The 24,216-nt window shown below is 42.0% G+C and overlaps 1 protein-coding gene across 1 annotated transcript in view; it reads right to left on the reverse strand.

The window, feature by feature from the left end:
* The window catches only part of SNTG2 (syntrophin gamma 2), a gene marked incomplete at its 3' end in the record, with an annotated part of 195,282 nt that overhangs the window by 30,771 nt on the left and 140,295 nt on the right, over positions 1 to 24,216 (reverse strand). Inside the window, exons 10-12 of the mRNA XM_081254610.1 lie at positions 19,609 to 19,738; positions 17,943 to 17,981; positions 10,804 to 10,920 (exon numbers count right to left, since the gene is read on the reverse strand). Of these exons, the coding sequence (XP_081110736.1) occupies positions 10,804 to 10,920; positions 17,943 to 17,981; positions 19,609 to 19,738 (286 nt within the window). The remainder of the gene's footprint in view (positions 1 to 10,803; positions 10,921 to 17,942; positions 17,982 to 19,608; positions 19,739 to 24,216) is intronic.

Genomic DNA, 24,216 nt, shown 5'->3' on the forward strand with positions numbered 1-24,216 from the left:
AAGATGTTTAGATACATTATTGATACAAGAACCCAGTAACGGCGGAACTTATCTATTACACACAATAGGGCATAATTTTAGGAATTCATTTTGGATTTCTTTTACATTAACTTAAGGACCGATTTTAGGTTAAATTTAGACACTCCTCACCCATGCTGCTACGCTCCTAACTTCTGTTAAGCAGCTACTATCTGTGTGTCTGCATGGCCATCTGTGGTTTGAGCTGTCCCCTTCCATTTAGTTTTCCTTGCTGATGGTCACTTTCCTTTCCCCCCTGGAAGACCCCCTCTCCACGCCCGGCTCCCGTGCTCCTGGTGGGTGACTGCTCAGCCCAGGGTGGAGGTGCCCTCGGAAGTGAGTCGGTCCGTGCGTCTCACCCTCTGGGCCACGGTGTCTGTTTCAAGGAGAATGTGCCACAGTCAGAGACACAGCTGACACTGAGAAGATGCTCGGACTTCTGGGATGGACTGCTTCTTGCACGGACTTGAAGTGAAATGCTTCCACCCTGAGAGCCTTTGGGAGCTGTGTGGGGACCACGTGGCCACCAGTCACTACGATGTACCCGCACTGGTCATCAGCTGTGACACACACACACCCACTGAGGCAGGATGGTGAGAATGGGGAAGATGGGGGGCCTGAGCTCTCTACCTGCCACTCACTTTCCTGTAAACCTAAAAAACAAAGTTTATTAATTAATTTTCAAAAGCAGGTCTTTCTCTTCATTGCCTTCTGCCTTGACAATTTTCTATTTTATCTGACCACATCTGATTTGAAATAGAGCAGAGAGTGTAGATTCTCAGATGTAGTATCTTGGCATATTTTAATATTATTGTGGAACACTTGTGTAGCCCCAGAACTGATACAGAGAAATATTCTATATTAGATACATAATTGTCTAATATGCCTTCAGTCTACAAATCTTCACTTAAATTACTTCTTTCCAGGTAAATATTTTTTTGAATGATAGAATACACTTCCCTAATTGCCATCCTTAAAATTGCTTCTAGTATTTCTTGCATATTCATAGGTAACTGCTATATAATTTATAAGTTAATGCTATAAGATGCTATAAAATTGGTTTTATAAGTGTTATTTAACACATTTTAATGGTGTCTGAAAACATGAGTAGCTGAAACATTATTTCTCAGATTCCAATTTGCAAATCAGAAATAACAATTCACGCTAAGGAAGGAGAGCTGAGTGCATGAGAAAGGCCAGAGAATCCTGGGTTAATGCAGCTTTTCCAGCATGCATCAGCACACAGGAGAGACCTGGGGTCACCACTCCCCACCGCCGGCTGTTTACTCTTCGTAGGTAACTCAGCCCCAGAAAACCCACCGCCTTCCCCAGCCCCACGCTGCTCCTTTCCTGTCTTCCAGCCCTTCTCCCTTCTTTTTCCTCATTGCCTTCAACATCTCCCTTTCCCTCATCTCGAAGGAGCTCAAAAACCATCCTTGAAGACAGGACTTTCTCTTTAATTTTTCCTAATTTATTTGCCACAGTATCTCTGGGCCTTTTAAAAGTTCATTTAGATATTCTGACACAATGTGTTGGCCACAAGGCTCCATGAGTGTGGTCGGGCTTTCTCGACAAAGACTGCTGGCCCGGGGATGGAGGAGGAGTGAGGGACCCAGGCTGGGGAGGTCTGAGAGCAAATCAGCAGGGACACTTGTAGATTCACTCCCCTGGAGCCACTTATTCTCATTCCAAGGAGAAATGGACCAGAGGGCCGCCTCCCACGCCCTCCCAAGAGAGCTGTTTATGTTACCTGAGCTCAGAGAGGCTTAAGGACTTCGAGCCCCTCCCGTGTGGCCCAAACCTCTGTGTACACAGAGCCCACCAGCCTCACTGGCCCGCCTGTGAGGCCCGGTTGGAGGGAAGATGCTGTGACTAATTAACAGTCCGCCTCACAGCCACGACCTCACATTTCACGTCAGCATAAAGGAGATCAGTAAACATATGTATTAAAAACTTAACATACGGTTGTTTCTGATTTGGGCAATTTGCCTCCAGCTCGAGGATACAAAAATCCAAGGTCAGATAAAAACATGTGCAAATATTTAGGTGTAAATTCACTCGCCATATTTTGTGTATTGCCTTTACATGAGAAGTTGCTGAACATTAAGAGTAAAATTTCTTCTGTTAAATTCAAATGCGCTGGAGTTTCAGACACACTTATGAATACATAAATTAAGTCCCTCAGTGCTCCGTTTCATCCTGTGAGGTACTCAGCTAGCATTTACCACCCCCATCCTTAAACTGAGGAAACTGCTGAATAGAGGGGGAATTAGTGCCTGTGGTCCCACAGCCAGGAAACAGAAAGATTGTTTACAGCCCAAAGCTTCCAACCATTCACTTACAACTTTTTCTCCTTAGGCTCTTTTTCCTAACATCTTGCAGAGTAAATATTTCCATTGTCTTATAAAATCTTTCAGCCCCCATTTTCAAATATGCTTTTGTTATTTTGGATAGTATAGGAAAATGATTTAAATCAGCATAATGCCATTGTGTAGAGGTAATTTTGATTTTTTTTTCTAGTTAAAAAGTTACAGTATTTCTGGTTCTGCATGTAAGGAGCTTGAGCATCACCACTCCTAAATAACAATCAGCATGAAACAGAATGGATGGAAAAATCAACAACTCTTGTTGGATCCATAACAGAGGGGAGGACACAGGGCCAACCATGGCTCCCAAGCACACATATATTGACAGCAAGTGGATGGAGAAAATAGTCCATGTTAACACTAACCAGAGGAAATAGAGGACTATTATTTTCCTACAGAGCACACTTTACAATAAGGAATGTTATCAGGGATAAAAAGTGTATTACATAAAGATGAATGGTCAATTCTCAAAGGAGACATAACAATACTTAACATGTGTACAGCTAACAACAGAGCGTCAGACCATGTGAGGCAAATACAACCTCCAACCATGAGAATGGAACTCGAAGCTTCCCCACTAAGACCAGGAACGAGCAAGGATGCCCCCTTTTCACCATCTAACTGGAAGTCCTTGCTGTGCTCTATGGCAAGAACCACATGTAAAAGGTGTACAGATTGGGAAGGAAGACATAAAACTATCTTTGATTACAGATCTTCTCTGTAGAAAACCTGAAGGAGTTGACCAAATGAAACAAACCAAAAACCTCCTGGAAATAATAAGCAATTATAGCAAGGCTGCAGAATATAAGGTTTACATACAAAAGTCAATCACATTCTTGTATGCGAACAATGAACAATCAGAATTTGAAATTAAAAACATATTACCATTTATATTAACATCCCCAAAATGAAATACTTAGTTATAAGTCTAACAAAAACATACGAGATATATATGAGGAAAACCACAAAACCTCTTTGATTAACAAAATCAAAGAAGTAAACAAATGGAGGGATATTCTATGTTCATGGACAGGAAAACTCAACATTACCAAGATGTCAGTTCTTCCCAACTTGATTTACAGATGCAACACAATTCCAATCAAATTCCCAGGAAGTTATTTTGTGGATATTGACAAGCTGATTCTAAAGGTTATACGGAGGCAAAAGACCCCAAATAGGCAACATATTTGAAGGAGAAGAGCAAAGTCAGAGGCCAGAGAACACCTAACTATAAGATTTACTATAAAGACAGTGCGGTATTGGTGAAAGAAAAGACAAGTAGATCCATGGAACAGAATGGAGAGCCCAGAAACAGATGAATAGACTCATCTGATCTTTGCTAAAGGAACGAAGGCAAAACAAGGGAGCAAAGACAGTCTTTCCAACATATGGTGCTGGGACAACTGGATATACAAATACAGAAAATGAATCTAGACATACATCATACACCCTTCACCAAAAGTAGCTCAAAATTGATCATAGACTTAACTGTAAAATACACAACTATAAAAAACTCCTAGAAGATAACACAGGAGAAAACCTAGATGACCTTGGGTGTGGTGATGCCTTTTTAGATACACCACCAAAGGCACCACTCATGAAATAATAGATAAGCTGGGCTTCATTAAAGTTAAAAACTTATGCTCTGCAAAAGACAAAGTTAAGAGAATAAAACAAGGCACAGACTGGGAGAAAAAATTCTCAAAAGACACATCTGATAAAGGACTGTTAACTGAAATATACAAAGTACCCTTAAAACTCAGCACTAAGAAAACAACCTGAGTAAAAATGGACCAAAGACCTTCACAGATCCCTCACCAAAGGAGACAGACAGATGGTCAATAATCACGTGAAAATGTGCTCCATGTCATACGTTGTCAGGGAAATGAAAATTAAAACAACACTGAGAGACCACCACACACCTATTAAAATGACTAAAATCCAACACTGACAGCACCAAACGCTGGTGAGGATGTGGAGCAACAGGAACTCTCGGTCATGGCTGGTGGGGATGCAAACTGGTGCAGCCACTTTGGAAGACAGTTTCTCACAAAACTAAACATATTCTTACCATATGATCCAGCAATCACACTCCTTGGTATTTACCCAAAGGGGATGAAAATTTATGTCCAAACAAAATCCTGAACATGGATGTTTATAGCAGCTTTATTCATACTTGCCCAAACCTGGAAGCAACCAAGATGTCCTTCAGTAGGTTAATGGATAAATAAACTATGCTTCATCAGACAAGGGAATGTTTTTTCAAAGCTAAAAAGAAATGAGCTCTCAAGTCATGAAAAGACATGGTGGAAACTTAAATGCATATTATTAAGTGAAGGAAGTCAATCTGAAAAGGCTACATTCTGTATGACTCCATCTGACATTCTGGAAAAGGCAAAACTCTGCAGACAGTAAAAAGATTAGTGGTTGTCAGTGTTGGTAGGTAGGGAGGTACAAACAGGTGGATCGAAGAGGATGTTTAGGGCAGTGAAAGTACTCTCTAAACCACAGTGGTGGACACACATCATTGCACATTTGTCCAAACCCATAGAATGTGCAACATCAAGAGTGAGTTGTAATGGATACTGTGGACTTGGGTGATAAGAGGTGTCCATGTAGGTTCATCCTTGGTAAAACACGTACCATCTGGGGGGATATTAATGATGGGGATGTGTAGGCCCTGGGAGTAGAGGGGAATCTCTGTGCCTTCCCCTCTATTTTACTGTAATCCTACAACTGCTCTAAAAATAAAATCTTTGAAAAAAAGTTACCCAGGCTGTTTCATGTCTTTATATGTTGTGTTTAATACACAGCCTTTTCATCTCAAAGCAAATTACAAGGTGAATTATTGTCACGTGGTTACCTTTGGAAATGGGTATGTGCTAAACTATATACTATGGCATCACACACACACACACATCTACACACACCACCCCCCCAAAAGGAGCCATGAGAATCCTGCCTTCTTGCTCTTTGGAAATTTTTGTGGTTCATACCTTTCTGATCTCTACCTAACTCTTGTATGTACTAACACTGTATACTCAAACGTTCTCAAAATATTTGACTTTAATAGGAAGATATTTACATACTTGTTTTCTTTAATTAAAATAGAAATGGAACCGCTACCATTTTTACCTTAAATGATATGAATGAACTCTTGGAAACCTTTCCAAAAGTCTGGGAGATGGAGCGTCAACATCACACCGTCTCCGGCAGGGAAACTTCCACACCTGAGAACTCGCCGTGCAGAACTAGGGATAGCAAGTGCACAGGATGAAGCCTCCGCCTCTGTGGGCACCTGGATCATGGCCTCATGCACGATGTCTTTGCTTCTTGTGGAATTTGCTCGTAATTTGTTATTTGAGCGTTTCCATCACAAACTGTTTTGAGATTTGTTGGCATACTGTCCTCACTTGCCCCCCAAAATCTAAAGGGTTGATTTTTCCTCTATACAGTTGACCTTTGAACAGCACAGGTTTGAATTGCGTGGGTCTACTTTTACGTGGATTTTTTTCAACAGTAAATGCATGTAGTAAACACTATGTGATTTGAGGTTGGTTGAATCTGCGGATGCAGAACCGTGGATACAGAGGAACTGCATATAAGGAGGGTGGATTATAAGTTATACTGAATTTTCCACTGTGTGGAGGGTCAGAGCCCCTAAATCCTGCATTGCTCAACTGTATTCTCTTTAGAGGATTTGATGATATTTCCAAATCACATAGCTCACCACAGAGCTTTAATGCTTATTGTTAAATATTTATATTAATAGATATATTAGATATTTAAATACTTAATATTCACTTTACAGACTATCCAACCAGTAACCAAGGAGCATCTTCTTCATGTTCAGTGTGATGCTAGATTCAATGGGAGCCACGTTAAGAAGGTCCCAGTACAGCGGAAAATAAACAAATTGGTTTGTAGCATTTACTAATAGAAATCTCCATAAGTCATCTTTCAATCTCACAACACCTCTCAAGTAGCCATTTACTTTGTACTTGTTTATAGGTGATATTTAGTAAGGAAATTTAAAAATTATATGAAGACATCAGGAAGTACACAAATAAGTCAACTCAATCTAATTTTTGGAGTGAATACTTATAAATATTACTGCCTTCATCCTTTCACTTCTTCCTGGGAATTACTAGTATTGATTACCCTGGAAAATAGAAATTATGCAGATTCAGGAGAGGCAGGTGGCTTCTGCAACTTGTGACCATGCAGAATCCAGTGAAATGATGTGGAGGCTCATCTGGTCTCGCAGCATTAAGGACCATCTACGTACTGATGCCTCCAAACTCCATCCTGCCAGACAGATGTCATCGCTGCACTAGAAACAAGGGTACCTAACTCTACTTGAAAATCTCCTTGAGGCATCTCTAGATGTCTCCGGCTCAGGAACCCCCAGCACTCACTACTGTGTCCCCCGTGGGGCTCCGTCTGGGCCGGCAGTGGCATTCCCACCTGGCTGGAACCACAGCCACAGGCACCGAGTAGTCTACACCTGTGTGCGCGTCTCAGTGGGCTTCTTAAATTCTGCTGCGTTCTAGGGCTTCAGAGGCTGCGACGTGCTATACTGATGGGATGTACGATTTTATATTTACACCTAAAAATCACATTGTGAAACTACAGGCTTTCTTCAGGATAATAAAGTTTTCATATTTCAGTGATCTGAGACTCTAATCTGTTAGCAGGCAATTTTGAATGGATGTGAAAAATTTACATTAGCATCTGGCTACCCTAACTAACTCCAGTGTGATCCGTAAATGAACGTGGGGCTCATGCAGTCTCACAGCTCTGCATCCTGGACATCACTTCCAGACTCCCCTGGGGTCTTGCTTTTCCTATACAAGTAACAGCATGAGCCAAATATATAAAAAAGGCCTCACTTTTTTTGATGTCGACAAAACTATAATTATCAGAAGATGTTGCTGCTGATGACTCTGAGAAGAGATGGGGGACGGTGGAGGAAAGTATCTCTTGCAGAAACTGTTAGGAATGCAAGTTAATGAAAGATGCACCTGCCAGGAAACGTCTTTATTGGGAGAAGGAGATGTCAGTTATAGGAAAAGATGAGAGGGCAGGTGTTTCTTTTTTCTTTTTTTAATTGTGCAGTTCAATGTTTTTTAGTATGTTCACAGTTGTGCAACTATCACCACAGTCGGTTTTAGAATATTTTCACCATCCCCCAAAGATATCTTGTACCCTTTAGCTGTCACCCTCCGTCCTTCTCCACCCTCTCAGCCGTAGGCCGCCACTAACCTACTTCCTGTTTCTATAGATTTGCCTGTTCTAGATACTTCATATAAATGAAATCATACAATACGTGGTCTTTTGTGACTGGCTTCTTTCATGGTGTTTCTTTACTACAGGGTAACGTGGCCCTTTCTCCATATCAGAGATGCAACTATGTCTCGGAGGAATTAGAAATCAGGTAAGGGAGGAGACCCCGGGCAGAGAGACAGAGAGTGATAGACAGACAGACAGACAGACAAGCATTTCCTGCACAGCACCTGCTTTCTGCAAACACATTCTGAACGGGCCCCGCAGAAGAGACAACATGCTGCCGGATCCCACATAATCCAGAACCGGCAATCTCCAGATTTCCAGAACGTTCGTGATACAGGGCTGGTGGCCACATGTAACCATCAGCTCACACGGGAGGCTCACGTCCAGCTGCAGGGAAGTGGAGTGGCTTTGCTCGGATTATGTGCAAAGTGAGCAAGATCTCCCCGGGCACAGGCGCTGATGGGCAATCCAAGGAGAAGCTGCCAGCCCAGCACCGGATTGACCCAGACCTTTAACTTACTGGTAAGAACTGGGCCAGTTCACCTCGGTTCACGGAGGAAACCAGGGTTCCTCGCGCTGCCCTTTCCATCTCTGAGGGTCACCTGAGCACCTCCACAGCTGCATCCAGAATCGGGAGGGGAAGACGTCCGTGAAAAGACGCGTGCACCCCACGTGTGTGCCTAAAATACCTGTAACGTAGAAGACGTTGTTGCCAAACCAAAGGAAAGGGAGGTGTAGATTGTGAAAGCTGCTCACCGGTGCCGGGGAAGCCGGCTGGGGAGGGACCCCGGCCCCGAGGAGGGCACATGGGGAGGACTCAGCCCTTGGCCAGGCCAGAGCAGAGAGCTGAGCAGATTTCAAACTTCTAAGAATGATATTTACGGCAGCAGAAGGCCTGCTCCAGGCCAACCCGAGCAGCTGAGGTCAGCAATTGATTCGCGTGATATGCTGCTGGTGACACGGATCGATGCAAGAAGATTGGCCCTGGGATTTTAAAGTAAACAAGCCAAGCCTGGTGTTAATACAGATGACATTATCCATATGGTGACTGTGGAGATCTCCTGAGCCCCCCAGATTAGAATTTCTGTCCATGAAATTGAAACTGCCATGGGAAGTGGATGAAATCATCTTTCACTATAACAGGTATAGAAATCTGATTAAATATTTAAAGCATTTCTCATAATTTAGAATGTTGTACTATGTAGGGAAAACTTATACCCTGAGAATCTTAATTAACAAGAAAAGAAAAATTAGGAGAACTCTCAGGCGTGTGACCTGGGACATCAGTCACTTCCTCCCCCAGTTCTGCGGGGGGGGAACCCTCCTTCCAGGTACATCGGGTGCAGGTAGGGTGACCCTTTCCTCCTCTCCCAACTGTCGCAGGCCAGCGGGAGGCCCCTCTGCTTGGAGCCGCACAGTTCTGATTCTCGATGCCCCACCCTGATCCACCACTCACGCCCCAGCCGCCTTCCACGTCACTCACTGCTGCAGCCAGAATTGAGGCCATCGGGGTTATCTGTGGTTATTCTTATGTTTACTTTGTTAGACAAAACCTTAGAAAGTTACATTTAGCAACAAATGCTAAATAACATTATTGCATTTGAGAAGAACTCAATTATTATGCAAATCTGTAGATAACCCTCCAGCATCAGTAAATTCACAGCCTTGGATTATGAAAAGCTCGAGTCCCTGGTGGAATACTGGCCTGGGTCCTGGGGAGAGAAAAGAAGTCCGTGGGAAGACTGGTGAGGTCTGGTGGCATCCGTGCTTTAGTTCCCAGTGTTGTGTCACTGGTAATCCTTCAGCTTCAGCAAACAGACCACAGTTCTATACGGGGTCAGCCCTCAGAAACCTGGAGGGAGGCTACGTAGGAATCCTCCTACCCTGTGCACAAGTTCCCTGTCAATCTTTTCTTAAACCATTTATTGAGGTATGACTGACGTTCAGAAAGGTATACAAATTTAATGTATACAACCAGATGAATCTGAAGATGAGAAAACACCCAAGAAAGCATCACCCCCATGTTTGCCATAAACGCATCCATCCCTCCACAGTCAGAGAGGACAAGTGCTGTGAGGGTGTGAGCAAAGGGAACCCTCGTGCACTGTTGGTGAGAATGTAAAATGGTGCAGCCACTGTGGAGATGGTATGGAAGTTCCTGAAAGAGATTAAACACAGAAGTGCCATACAATCCAGCAATTCCACTTCTGCATATTTATCCAAAGGAAATCTGAGCCTCAAGATCCCTGCACCCGCATGTTCATCACAGCACCATTCATAGCAGACAGGACACAATGCAATCACAGTGTCCACTGATGGATGGGTGGATAAAGAAAATGTGCTGTGTGCAGACAGTGGCATAACATTCAGCCTTAAAAGGAAGGAAACCCTTTTATTTATTTTTAATGGCAGAAAAGTAACAACATTGTAGGTAAACGGCATCTAACTTTTTAGATGCCTGAAGCTATCAGGTTTTGCTGCTTGTTTGCAGCTCTGATGTTTGGACTCACAGAAAGTGAAATTGCTTTAATTGACAAACTTAGAGGCAGGGCATAAACATTATATTTGGTCAGTTTGGGGGAAATGGTGCTGGTAGGAATTAGAAAATAAATTGTAAACTGTAGCATTCACCGTTAAATTTCTATTATGGGCTCTACTAAATCAGGCTGTTTGTTTACTTTTATAAAACTTGGAAGATATGAGGGAAAAATAACTTTTTAAGTTTCATTATTTGACCATTAAATTAGAAATGTCTTAACAGAAGGGTTTTCTTCTATTTTGTTTGTGTTTTGGATTCTTCAGCTATATACTTGATGCTCTAAGACATCTAAGCCTTTACATCCCCACGTCCCAGTCAGCTGATATTTTAAGCAGGAAAACACTCTAATGTCTTAACGGCTGTTCAATGGAAGGAAAACCATGGACTGGTAGATTTACGGATTTAGAGTAAGAAAAGCCAGCGGGTCCACACAGGAACCCTTTCCATCCGCGTACGTAGGGGTGGAGGAGGACGGCCGGCTGGTCGTGCACCCTTCTCTGGCCTCTTCCAAGCGCTAGACCAGATCCTTGCTTCTCTTACAAGGATGGCCTCGTCGGCATCCCTCCCAGACCCCAGAGGCCTGCTTACCGGAGGAGACGTGAAGACGTAGAAAGACGAGCCCTTCAGGGCCAGGAACTTGGATCTGCAGGTTTGAGAGGAGCTGGCCCCTCCCAGTCTCTCGCTGACCCACCCCACGTGGACGACCTGCGGAGCAAAACCTTCAGAATTAACAACCAGGCCTTAGGAGAAGCACAGGGCCACCCGGGCGGAGAGAACAAGCAACACACCACGGGACGCAGACAGGGACAGGGGAGCCCTCAGCCATGTCCAACCTCCAATCAAGTGGACGCCACAAAAATGTGTAATATCTGGGGTCAAACGTCCAGACTTCTGCACTGGGCCGGGCTCAAAATTTGAGCTTCTGAGTTCTCTTCGTTTGGGCCAATGCTGGACGTCTCAGCTGCCTCACAGTTGTGCCTCCCATATGTAGATTTTTACAACCACAGTATTTAATTACATCCTATCAGGGGTTAGTATTTGTAATCTGTCTATGAGGTTGCAAAAGCAACGGTAAAATTTTACAAAAACCCTATTTTCACAGTGTTCCTGGTGATGGAAAAGAGAAAATTAAAGAGTAGCATTCTACGGAGAGTGGTAGCCACAGCTAACCAGTCAAGGTGTTGAATAGAAGTTGTCTAGTGCATCAGTGTCCTAGATACACAGAGCTTCGTAAAGTCACCCAAATACTCCACTGGCTCATGGACTTGTCTTTTCCCTCTCGGTTTAGCTATTGTCTTGTGAAGGCTTAGGGTCGCATCAATGCGATACAGTTTTAATGTTATAACAGAGAGTTTTATTATTTATTTATTTCACATGTCCTTGGACTCATTTAATGCTTCTGGGTCCGTTTTCTCATCATAAAATGGGACTAGGATTCCCTCACATGACAATTTCGAGAATTTAATGCTGTACCACAGAAAACTCCCTCCCAAAGTACTAGCAGGCAGGAGGCAAGTAACACACTGCTCAGATGGAATTAGAACTCTTCGGAAACCACCCAAATAGGACCGAGTCTTTGACTATCTTGTGGATTTGAAACTGATTACACACATTACTTTAAAATGTCTGATTGACTTTTCTCCTTTTTGTCTGGTAGGATCACCCAGATACACTTTTGTTCATTATAACACTAGCATTAATACTGCTGTAAATCATAAGATGTGCTCAATTTCCATGATTAAAACAAGCTTCATTTTAATCGGGTTATTTGTTTTCTTACTGCTGAGTCTTAAGAGTTCTCTGCATATTTTGGGGAAGAAACATTTCATTTTCTCTAGCTAGTTCAGCAGCTCCTTGATGTTCTAAAATTAACACAAATTCAATGGGTGGTTTGAATTCCACACTCACCACTGCACGAGCACAGTGATTTGTATAGTTTATATAAGACAGGATTCATTTTAAGCACGGTTACTAAAAACAATGAATTGCAGCTGGATTGAGTTTTACACAGTGAAAAACAGGGATTTGTTCAGAGATCAGCCTCTGTTCCGTGCAGACTGGATGTGTGGCATTGAGAGGCCGTCCTAGTTACTTTAAGTTGGTACAAGACCATCTTGCTGAGCATCATCCAGAGGCAGTGGGTGTTTGGTAACGTTTTACAAACCAGTCATCATTGTAGGTCTCAAACGGCATGGTTAGCAGCATGGGTATATGTTTTTCTTAGTGTACATTTGTCAGTGCTCATGAGACATCCTGTGGTTCTGGACAATATTCCCCCCGTTATCCTATTTCTGAGAGGGCTGCCTTCTCAGTAGTGGGGTGGGGACCACAGGTGACACTCAGTGAAAGCAGCTCCAGGGGCAGGAGCTCTGGACGTCAGGCTACATCAAGCCCATCAAGGGCTCTGTGTTCCACGTCCTTATCTTCAGAAGGGGACGGATGCCACTGCACACGCCTGTTTTGAGGGCAGATGCAGCCGTTTGCACGGCGCTACTCAGCATCACATGATGTCAGATCCTCTCGGCATCTCTAAGCAGGATCAGGGCTGTCTTTTCTGCGGCTCGCACACTGCTTCCCCCTGGGTCTGCGTTAGATCACATGCTCTCTGAGGATGAGACCTGTGTCTTTATCTGTATCTACTCCACACCCGCAGGATTGGCAGGGAGGGCTCGTCCCCTAAAATTTCTTGAAAGAAACCATGTGTGGCTCTTCATCTATCACCACCTGTGACTTTATGGGAAGTTACATAATCACAGCAGGGAGGACCTGCTTATCGTATCCATCAGGTGGGCGGACTGGAAGCCTTTTGTTTTACTGATTACCCTCAAAATGTGGAACCAGCATTTCTAGAAAACATAGGAGATTGCTTAAATTCTAAATTATTGCACATTTTTAAGTCAGCAGCAAGCTCAACAATCTGCTTTGATATTATATTTATTACCAGGAATCTTACCAAGATACTTTTCAGACTACTAAGCTAGTAAGGGCTGGTAGGAATAAAAAATAATTGCCATCCGGATGAAAAACTAAGTAATGGAAAGAAAACAGCCCTCAGCGGGTCTCTAGCAATATGGCGTGAGGGTCCCTAAAACCTGTAAACACATTATGTTCTCTGCCAAGAACTCCAAAGGGACCAAGCTTCAGCTTTGGGTCTCAAAGGGGGCTGTAGGGGGGACAAATTCTGCTGGTTTTTCCTTTCTTTTTTAATCATATATTCAAATGCTGACAAATCTCCCATGGTCCTCTTTCTCTTCATGAAATACTTAGTCATAGACTGCAATGTAGATTCCACAGGGATGAATGATATACTGGAACCTGATACATAGGAGCTTAATTTAAGACAGGGCTGTAATATGCACAGACATGGAAATATAGATAGATGATAGATAGATGATAGATAGATAATGATAAGATAGATGATAGATAGCTAATGATAAGATATATAGATGATAGATAGATGGTAGATAGTTAGATGATAGATAGATATAGATAGATGATAGGTAGATAGCTAGCTAGCTAGATGATAGATGATAGTTAGATGATAGATAGATGACAGATAGATATAGATAGACGATATGTAGATAGCTAGCTAGCTAGATGATAGATAGGTAGATAGATAGATGATAGATAGGTAGAGAGGCAGACAGATATGATGGATGGATGGGTAGATTAGATTCACATTATAGACTGGTCAAGGGTGAGTAGAAAGCTGAAAGTGTAACTTCTAGGCTGAAATGGAGAAGCTGGGATTCTTTTTCTAGCACAGCAGCAGCAAGCATTCTTTTGTGAGGACAGTTGTCAAGGGATAGATTTTACATCTGATTCTCACTCAGCCTGAGCATTGCCCTGTTTCTCTGGAGACACAGACACTGGTTGTGGAGCCCACCCCTCCTTGGTCCTGCCATCTTCCTCCTCCTCCAGGGCTGGGGCAGTGTCTTATTTTGCTGCTTCTCCTTCCCACATCTGGTTAATACAGTGCTGGACACAGCATCCAACAGGAGTTACATATTGAGAAGCGAACTAGGAACTCCTTTTCTGGCCAAGATGGAAACATACAGATTGTTAATAACCTGAAACGTCTATAAATCAGATGTGAAGTTAATGAAATTCCATATGTAATTTAATTCTGCCTATATTAATTAGCAAAGAAATAAGTTATCGCTTAGCTATTACTGGAAACACTGGCTGCTTTATGAATCTTTTTTAGGTATATGCAGTTCATAAATAATTTTAAGGGAAGCTAATTTTAAATTTTACATTATGAATTTTCTATGGCTGATTACATAATCCAAGAAATGTATATTATAATTTTATGAACACCTACCTGTCCATCAGATAATAATTGTACAACTGCTCTGTTCCTTTTCACAGAAAAAAGCTAGAATAACTTGAATTATTTAAGCCTCTTTTGGATTTGGTGATTAAGGTACCCATATTTCCTTTAATTCAGGTTTTAGGGAAGAAATTTATTTTGGAAAATAGATTCTTGCTGTTTTCACAGGGTGAACACATGTCCTGGTTTTCCTGGGATGATTCTAAAGTTACTCCTGTTGTCTTAGTGTTACTTTTAGGTCAGTCTCCATCCCAGAAAGAAGTATCCCAGTTTGGATGAAAAATTATACAGTCATTTTACTTACCAGATATAAGAGTCTAAAAATCTATACTTATGCCTTTTGTATTATCCTTCTAATTCTGTTTTCTTTGGTTTTTGTCAATTTCAGTGGTTGTCAATATCTTTACTTTTTTCTTATTTATTCAATATTATTTTTTGCTACATACCAAAATCAATAATTAATTTTTCAAAATGAGAAAAAATAATCCTTCCTGTTTTTAAATAGGGCCCAACACCATAAATCTAAACTCCTATAACGCATAAAAAATGTTTAGTTTTTGGAGAAAATGTGAAAGCATCCTCTACTGAAAACTCGGCAAATTGGGGCAGGGGTTAGTTCTTTTACAACCTCACATAGTGAGGCCTGTCTCTAATGTTTCTTTCCAGATAAACAAATTCAAGCCCTTAAGTAAATTCAAAGTTATATAGAAAATTTAAAGTTAAAAAAAGACTTTAGATTACCCTTTGCAACTTTCTTCTCTTATAGATTAAGAAACCAGGGCTCAGGTGTTAATGTGTTCCCACTGCAACACCAGAGAAGGGGTTAGGTGGGATTAGAATCCAGGTTTGATTCTCCTAAGGCCACCAAGACTGACATCACACAAACGTGGCTTCATATATGACAAAATGTCACTAAGATAAAACCAAAGTGAAATCACTCCACTGCCTCAGAGGCCTTTGAACCATAATTCATTTCATGTCCTTTGTGTTGGGAATTTTGCTTCTCAGATAGTTTTAACTTTCCCTGAACCTTACTTCTTGACTCTCTCTTGTGATTCAGTGGGAAAGAGGAGTTAAATTTCAAAACAAAACAAAACATGCTTTGGTTTCCAGACTGGTGCTCTTTCCAGCCGGCCAGGCAGTCACGTACAGCCGCAAAAACGCAGAGTGTGCTCCAAATGCGTCAAGTTCAAGTCCTGTGAAAGCTGCTCAAGTCTCAGGGTAATGGGCATTCACGTGTGCCTGCACGTGAGTGTTCCCAAACCACTGACCATGCATGATCTGTTTGGGAAGTCGGGGACAGGACGACTCCCGTGACAGGACACGGAAAAGCTGAAGGAAGGGCTCCGCCTGCAGGTCACTCTCTCCTGTGGTCGCTCCTGGGCATGGAAGCCTTTCTGTGCTCCCTGTTTCCTGTTTGTAGGAAATAGGCTGCATTCAGCCTCCAAGACCCTCCCTGCGTTCCAAAGGGCAGGTTCAAACGGTTGCTAATCAGGGAAGGGAGGGGATGTGGAGACAAGGGAGGAGCAGCCAGGAAACAACAGTGCAGCCTTGGGGCAGGGTCCTGGTTCCCCTCAAGGGATACACATCACAATGTCTTTGAGTTCTTCTGCAGAACTAAAACCCCCAACAAATGGAAGATGTTAGTATTATTCATTCCACAGAGAAGGTCACAGTTCCGGAACCTTGAGAACCACAGGAGCCCATTACAGACCACCTGACGCCAGATGATCTCTGGATTGAAGGAATGCAAGCCCTGCAGGCACCCTGATCCTTTCCAGCAGCCCTGCCTCTTGACCATGAGACTCCGCACTACCCACTCCAGGTCAGGACACACAGTTTTGAGCGCATTAGCCCGCTGTGGCCTGCTTTGCCAGGCAAAGCAATAAAGCTCTTCTTTCCTACTTTACCCAAACTCTGTCTCTGAGATTCAATCTGGTGCCCGTGTACAGAGGCCGATTTTTGTATCCGTCTTGGAAGAGTCTCTGATTCACGACAAAAAGGATCCCCCGGGACACTTTGCTAGTTTTGCTTGTGCCAACAGAAATCCAATTTCAAATGGCAAATTATTCTTGGAGACAAAAACACCAATTTGGTCTATTGTCCCACCAGCTTTGGTAAATAAATCCAGAGAAGACAGGCTTTAAGTGTGAACTACAGGGAGATGTGTCCTCAGGGGAAAAGTCCAAGAGAAACTTCTGTCTTAGAAACACTAAGCACAGCAGAAAAGCTGTATTTTATGTGTAAGAATATGAGATGAGTCCTACATTAATTTGAAGACATTTATGGGACTATTACTCATTAAATAGCTAACCACCCTCATTTAGCTATGTAAACAAAAATAGCTGTTCATAAATTTAGAAAAACATTACAACAAATAAAAGTTAGAAGAAGCTTTCTTAGTGTTTCTTATCTAATTTAAAAATGTTGACTAGAGGGGTTTAACTTAAAACACGGTCCTAATTTCCTCTCTTTTTCAGGAAACATTCGATTGGCAGGTACTTACTCTCCTGAATGCCTTCCATTTTAACGCAAATTTTATCACTCAGCACTATGTAAAGAGCATCTCTGAGTGCTATTTAAAGCAAACTGAACACATTCCTTTAGTTTGCTTAACTTGAGCCTACAAGGTATACTGCCTCAGACCTATGAAAGACACAACCAGAAAGCTAAGAAGCTATACATTTTAAAAAGTTCACACTTACAGCTTGAACTATGACTTTATCAAAAAGGAAATAGAAAAATAATGTAGTGACTTCAAAGTGTATTTACCTGATACACAGCTAAGTACTTACAGACCTAGTACATGAGCAGTCCTTGAATTAGAAAACCAGGCGTATTACAGGTTGGCCTTTGCTCTCGGAAGGAATGAGCTGAGGGCTCCTGAAGATGCAGGGCTACCACCACCAGAACACGCGGCCTCAAGGTGGACAAAGGCCAGCACAGGGCGCAGGGGTGGGGTGCTTCCTTCCCACCTGCAATAGCAGCTGCCCAGTCAAAGCCTCCCAGAGTGAAACTTCCTGAACGAGGATGTGATCTAAGAAAATCACACGATGCTGAAGACTCCAAATTACACAGGTGTGTCTCAGCTGTCAAACCCCTCTAAGCTTAAACAGTCATATCTAGGTTATCATTTAATCACGATTCCTTAGAAAATGTAACTGCCGATAGATCACTGATAACACGGCCCACTCAGGTCAGAACGATTCCTCCTGCACTATTTCCAGGACAAACGAGTAGCTTTCTGGAGTTAACACTGAGGGTGTGAGGATCCTGACTTCAGTCCGATGTGTGCTAATGCTTTCTTGTCAGAATTTCCAAACCAAATTTCAAACACAGAAAGCAGCTCCCTTCAGGGACATTGTATAATCAACACAAAACCCACAAATCCTACCTGGTCACAAGGAGAACAGCATTTATTTGCCATTTTCATCTGTAGAGAGAGGGAAGCAAGGAGTCAGTATGACAAGTGTATTGATGTCATAATTTTTCAACCTAACTGGCAACTGAATTTAATTAGCTGCATGAAGTGTCCCTGCATGAAACATTTCCTTTATGAGGTATTTCTTACCTGAAAACCAAACCAGAGCACGTACAGATGTCTGGCAACGACTCTCATAACAGAAAACCCAAGACTAGCATATCGACGCTACTGTTTCAAGCATCAGCTCTTTACTAAGTGAGGCTCTGGGGCAGTGGATGCTTAAATTTCCACGTCTGAAAAAATGGGGGAAAATTATTTCTGTACTACATGGTCTTAGGTAATTACAGTTTTCACCGTTCACGGTGGATTCTCCCAGCAATCCCACAAAATTTAACCAGTGAGGAAATGAAGGTCCAGAGTAATAACAAGGTCAAGACTACCCAGTGGGAAAGTGGCTTTGAGTCCACAGTTCCAGCTCTAAAGCGTCTGCATCTCCTTTCCTCTGCTCTGTCCAGTAGCTACAATGTGTGAGATTCATCTAGAACCATGCATTTCTGCCAATATCAAGCTACCACCACCTGGTTTCTTCTTTTCCTTTTATCCATCCAGATACCTTTGGAATTCAAAATGCCAAGTTGGAAAACTGAGGTCTTAGAGAGGGTCCAGTACCTCCTATGTAGCTGGGAGCCGCTGAGGTCTTTGGAATAGAAATCTCACATTGCCGCTTCCCTGATATTTCAAAGTGCTCAGGCGACCTCTGTTTAGTAGTTTCCAGGAACGAGGCAGGTGTGAGAGGAAGAACAGGGCTGCTGCGGGGCCTGAGCCTGGCTGGCTACGCTGTGTGCATCCAGACCCCTGGGATCCTCCTGCCAGCAGCTGCCCTGAGCCACAGCAGCCCCTGGGGTGCAAATGTGGACAACGGGGCAAGTCACCCGCAGGGACTGAGAACAAGGAAACGGGTCCACGGCCTCCTCGGGACAAGGGCTGGTCCTTGCATGAGCCTCCCGTGGCTGTGGCCATCAACTTACTGCCGGGATACAGCAGTTGCTTTAGGGAACTGAGTACTTTATTCATGTTTTACTCTCACCCCATCTAGCTTTATTGTTTCATTTTGAAGTTTCATATTGACCTTGATCATCAAACAGATCACTCAAAGAGAAGGAGCGCTTTTTCTTTCCTGCGTACCTGCGGTGAGCCATTGAGAAGGGATATTTGTGGTGGAGGTGCCTCTTTATAAGTTTCCTTGATGTTTCGGAGAATTACATATTTAACCCAATTGGGTTCCCCAAATAAAAACGTCACATTACATCAATGCATTTGGATAGAGTATATATAAAATTACATGCACACAAATACTTCTGTGTAGGTACGTGGAAAGGAAGAGAGGGAGAGAGAGAACCAGCAGTGAAGTGTCCAGAGGTTTGATTCAGTCTACACTCTGATACCAGGAAACTTTTAGATGACTTAATCTTTAACTTTTCTAGTCAAAGGTTTGTTATGTTGAAAAAAAGTACATATTCTTCTGTTTAATGTTATTACCGACTGTTTTAGGATTCATCATAAGTAACAAAAAATCATAATTATTTTCATGGATTAAAAAGCAAAAATAGGGACAGTGGAAAGCCTCCGTGCTCACATTTTGGAGCGTCAGGTCGCTGATGTTGGCAGACACGGCCCTCAGCCAGTCGGCGCTCTCCTGGGTGGTGTAAAACCAAAGGATTCCCGAGCTCGCCCCATCCAGGGCCTGCACCTCAAATGCACTGGACCTGCAGGAGGAGGACAGGAGATGCTGGAAGGAGGCCCCTGGGATCCGATGCCCCAGGACCGCGAGAAGGCGGCGCCCACTCAGCCCTGCTCAAAACGGACCTGCAGTCACTGCAGGAAACACAGCTCACAGCCATGGGCACAGCCTAACCTGTCTCCGTATCTTAGGTAGGTTTACTGAAATTAAGTTCAAAACGCTGAAATTCCTATTTCTAATTTAATAAAAACATGAAAGGCAGCTCCTGTAGGAAATACACTTGCTCTTAGAGCAGTGCTGGAGTTACTGTTTTGTGGTGTCCTTAGCAGTGATTCTTTTGGAGACCACTTACCATGGTACTGAAGGCTCTTGACCCAGTGATGATGGAGCAGGTCAAACACCACCATTCCTCAGCGTCGATGGTATTTTAGGATCACACGTATATGTCTGATTTACAACAGAGCTTTTGAAGAAGTTGGTTCTCCTTTATTTTTAACCGTGAGAATCAACCTGCCACAAACCCACCCATGGCAAATTATTCATAATGGCAACATCACTGTGTCTAATTCAGTAGTTCTCCCCTATCATGCAAGCCTTTTATTCCAGAGATAATTTCCATATAACTATTGCTATAGACTGATGTGTGTATTCCCCAAAACCTACATGTTAAAGCCCTAGTCCCCAGTGTGGGTATATTTGGAGATGGGGCCTCTAAGGAAAGAAGCTTAAGTGAGATCAGAAGCGTGGGCCTGATCCAACAGGACTGGGGTCCCTATAAGAAGAGGCCTCAGAACTCTGTTCCATATGAGGACACAGTGAGAAGACAGCCATCAGCGAGCCAGGAGGAGAGTGCTCACCAGACACAACCCTCTGGAACTTTGATCTTGGACTTCCAGCCTCCAGAACTGTGAGAAAATAAATTGCTGTTGCTCAAGCGCCATCCCGCGTCCCCCCCACAACCCCGCCATCTGGTATTTTGCTAAGGCAGCCTGAACTGACCAACACAACCCTTACAGCAAAAGAATGTCACTTACATGTCTGTTCATTTTCTCTTAAGAAAAATGCACACTAACCCATGCAGCTTATATCTCCATGTCCTTAAGAAGACAACTGAAAGGCTAAAAATGATAAAACAAACTTTTTTTAAACAAGGTTCTCACTAAATTATGTTTTAATAGTCTTTCAGATGTGGGTTCAATCATGGTCTCATACAGGAAAGGATAAAAGGGCGGGAGAAGGAAGTAGAGACATTATAAAACAGCCCTGCGTGTTCTTGGGCCAAATCTACCAACCAGAGTTTCTCTGATTAAACAAGCCTTCTGTCTTTTTTATAAGTAGATATCCCTGGCTAGGTGTCATTCCCACCCTAATCAGCACTGCTTGAATCAGAACATAAGGTTCATTTACAGACAAGTGTGTCATTGTCCTCGCACTCTGTGCCAGAGCCCTGGCTCAGAAATTTTACCTGAGGAGGGGGTGAGAGACAGGCCACAAAACCTACAGCTCCTGGTCAATTTCCACAGGAAGTGACTTCGTTTGCAGTAGAACCTGGAGAAGTTCAAGGTCATGGGCACTTCTAAAACAGTGGAAGTTTCGGTGAAAGGCAATTGGAAAGAGTTTCATAAATTAAACAAATACAGGCTGAACTGCTGGCCGGCTAGTTTTCAGGAGAAAACCTGGGAATAAAACAGCTGGAAGGAGCTTTCCTGGGGTCAGAACAAATCTCAGACACCGACCCCAGGAACTAGTTCTTCAAAGGAACCCAGATTTGACTGGAATATTCTGCCGATCCATTTACACCACAAAGCTTTGCTGAAAATAATAGACCAATCAGCTGGAAATGAGTGAAGTTTAACAGCCAGGTGTGGTCACAGAAAGAAACCAACCTCAGGCTTAACAGGACTCGGGGGAGAGTGGTGCCCAGACTTCACTAAAATGATCCAGCCGGTCATTAAACAATAAACAACAAACCGCAGGTAGGGGTGTGGGGTGAGGACCTGCACCCGGAGCTGCTGGAGACAGGACAGTGTGACGCGCGGCCTGGGGAAAAGCAGGCACGGAAGGTGTCTGTGAGGTGACCAGACGTCACATCAGGCAGAGAAACTTCAAAACAGTCATTATAAACATGTCCAAGAAACTAGAGGAAAGCTTGCTTAAAGAAGTAAAGGTACAATGACAACGTCACTTCAAATACAGAATGTTAGTAAAGAGACAGTAGCTACAAAAGGAAGCAAATGAGTGTATTACAGTGAAAAAGTATAATAACGGAAAAAAAATTTACTGGAGAGGCTTGACAGTAGGTTCCAACTGACAAAGAATTAGCAAACTTGAAGACAGATCAATAGGGTTTATGCAATCCAAGTAAGACAGAAGGAGTGAAGAGAAACTGTCAGAACCTCGGACACTCAAACTAGAAAATGAAGAAAACGTCTCCTGTTACTGCATGGAGGTTCTCCAAATGTTGCCATATCTATTTGGTTTATAGTGTTGTTCAAGTCTTCTATTTTCTTCCTGATGTTCTGCCTGGTTTTTCCATACAATATTAAAACTGGTGTATGGAAGCCTCTGACTATTATTGTTGAATTGTTTATTTTGCCTTTCAATACTGTTAGTTATAGTTTCATGTCTTTTGGTGCTCTGTTTTTAGGTGCATATATATTTATAATTGTTATATCTTCCTGGTGGATTAAACATTCATCTTTTTTAAATGTCCCTCTTTATTTCTAATAGCATTTTCAGTTTTAAATTCTTTTTCTATGATATTAGTATAGCTACTCCATCCTTGTTTTTGCTGTCTGTGTATTTTTCCCATCTTTTATTTTCAATCTATTTGTTTCTCTGAATCTAAAGTGTGTCTCCTGAAGACAGAATACAGTTGGATCTTATTTTTTCTACTCAGTCTGAAAATCTTCACCTTTTAACTGGATTATTCAATCATTCAAATATAATTTTATTATTGGTATAGTTAGATTTATGTCTGCCATTTAACTTTCCATTTTCTGTGTCTCAAATCTTTTTTGTTCTTCTGTTCCTCTTTCCCTGCTTTCTTTTATAGTATGTGAATATCTTCTAATTAAGCATTTACATTTCTTTAATGATTTTAAGTATATATGTGTATATACACATATATATATATATGTAGTATATACATACAAATAAAGATCAAAACATAAAGAAAGCAGAAGGAAGAAAATAATGAAGATTAGAGCTGGAATTAATGAAGCAGAGAAGAGAAAAACAACAGAGAAAATCAATGTAATCAAAATCTGGTTCTTTAAAAAGAACAGCAAAATGGACAAACTTTTAGCTATATTGACCAAGAAAAAAGAAAGAAGAATCAAAATACTAGAATAAGAGGTGCAAGTGGAGATATTACTATCAATATTACAGAAACAAAAAGGATTATAAAGGAATCTTTGAACAACTGTAAAGCAATAAATGAGATAAATTAGATGAAATCCTAGAAAATACAAAGTTGATTCAGGAAGAAATCTGAATAGACAATATTACAAGTTTAGAAATTGAATTTTTAACCAAAAAACTAACCACATAGAAAAGCTGAGGCCCAGATGGCTTTACCACTGAGTTCTACTAAACATTCAGAGAAGAATTAATAACGATTATTCACAAACTCTCCCTGAAATAGAATAGAACATTTCCCAAATTAGTTTATGAGGCCAATACAGCCTTAATACCAAAACCACAAGTCATCACAAGAAAACTACAGACCAATATCTGTTTTGAATATGGATGCAAATATTCTCCATGAAATACTAGTAAACTCAATCCAGGAACATCTATTAAGAATTATATACCACCATCAATGGGATTTACCCCAGGAATTAGGTCAGTTTGATATCTGGAAATGTTATACATCATAGCAACAGAATAAAAAAAAAAATCACACAATCATCTCAACAGATGCAGAAAAAGCACTTGACAAAATCCAAAATGCCTTCATGCTAGAAAACACTCAACAAACTAAGACTAAAGGGGAGTGTTCTCAGTCTGATACAGAGCTTCTACAAAAGCCCATGTAGGGGGTGTAGACAGTCGGCTCTCTGAGGAAAAGGGATGAGTTTTGAATTCAGCATGTTCATGTTTCATCTGTGTGAGACAAGCTAGATGCCTAACCTTTAAAAGATCCTTGTCTACACAACGGGTCTTGAAATGTCAATTATACCACAAATGGAAATATTGGGAGAAACAAGTGGGGTAACGTAAATATGGTTATACCAAACCCACAGATCCTATACAAAAATTGCTGCCAGTGAGGTTATCTGTCAAGCAAAGCAATACAAATTAGACATTATATGAGCAGAAACGGTGAAAGTGTTGGCATGAATGCTGATGATAGATGCCAACATAACAACAAAGTATGAAAACAAATTCGCACTTTGGCTTATTGTACAAAAGTCATATTAATTAGAGTCAATGATACAAACTCTGTGCGTGTATGCCTGAACGATGGGTGAACATTCATGTCTCCTGGTTGACTCTTGA

This window comes from Mesoplodon bidens (genome assembly GCF_964165515.1).
Source record: "Mesoplodon bidens genome assembly, chromosome: 14".
Lineage (NCBI taxonomy): Eukaryota > Metazoa > Chordata > Mammalia > Artiodactyla > Ziphiidae > Mesoplodon > Mesoplodon bidens.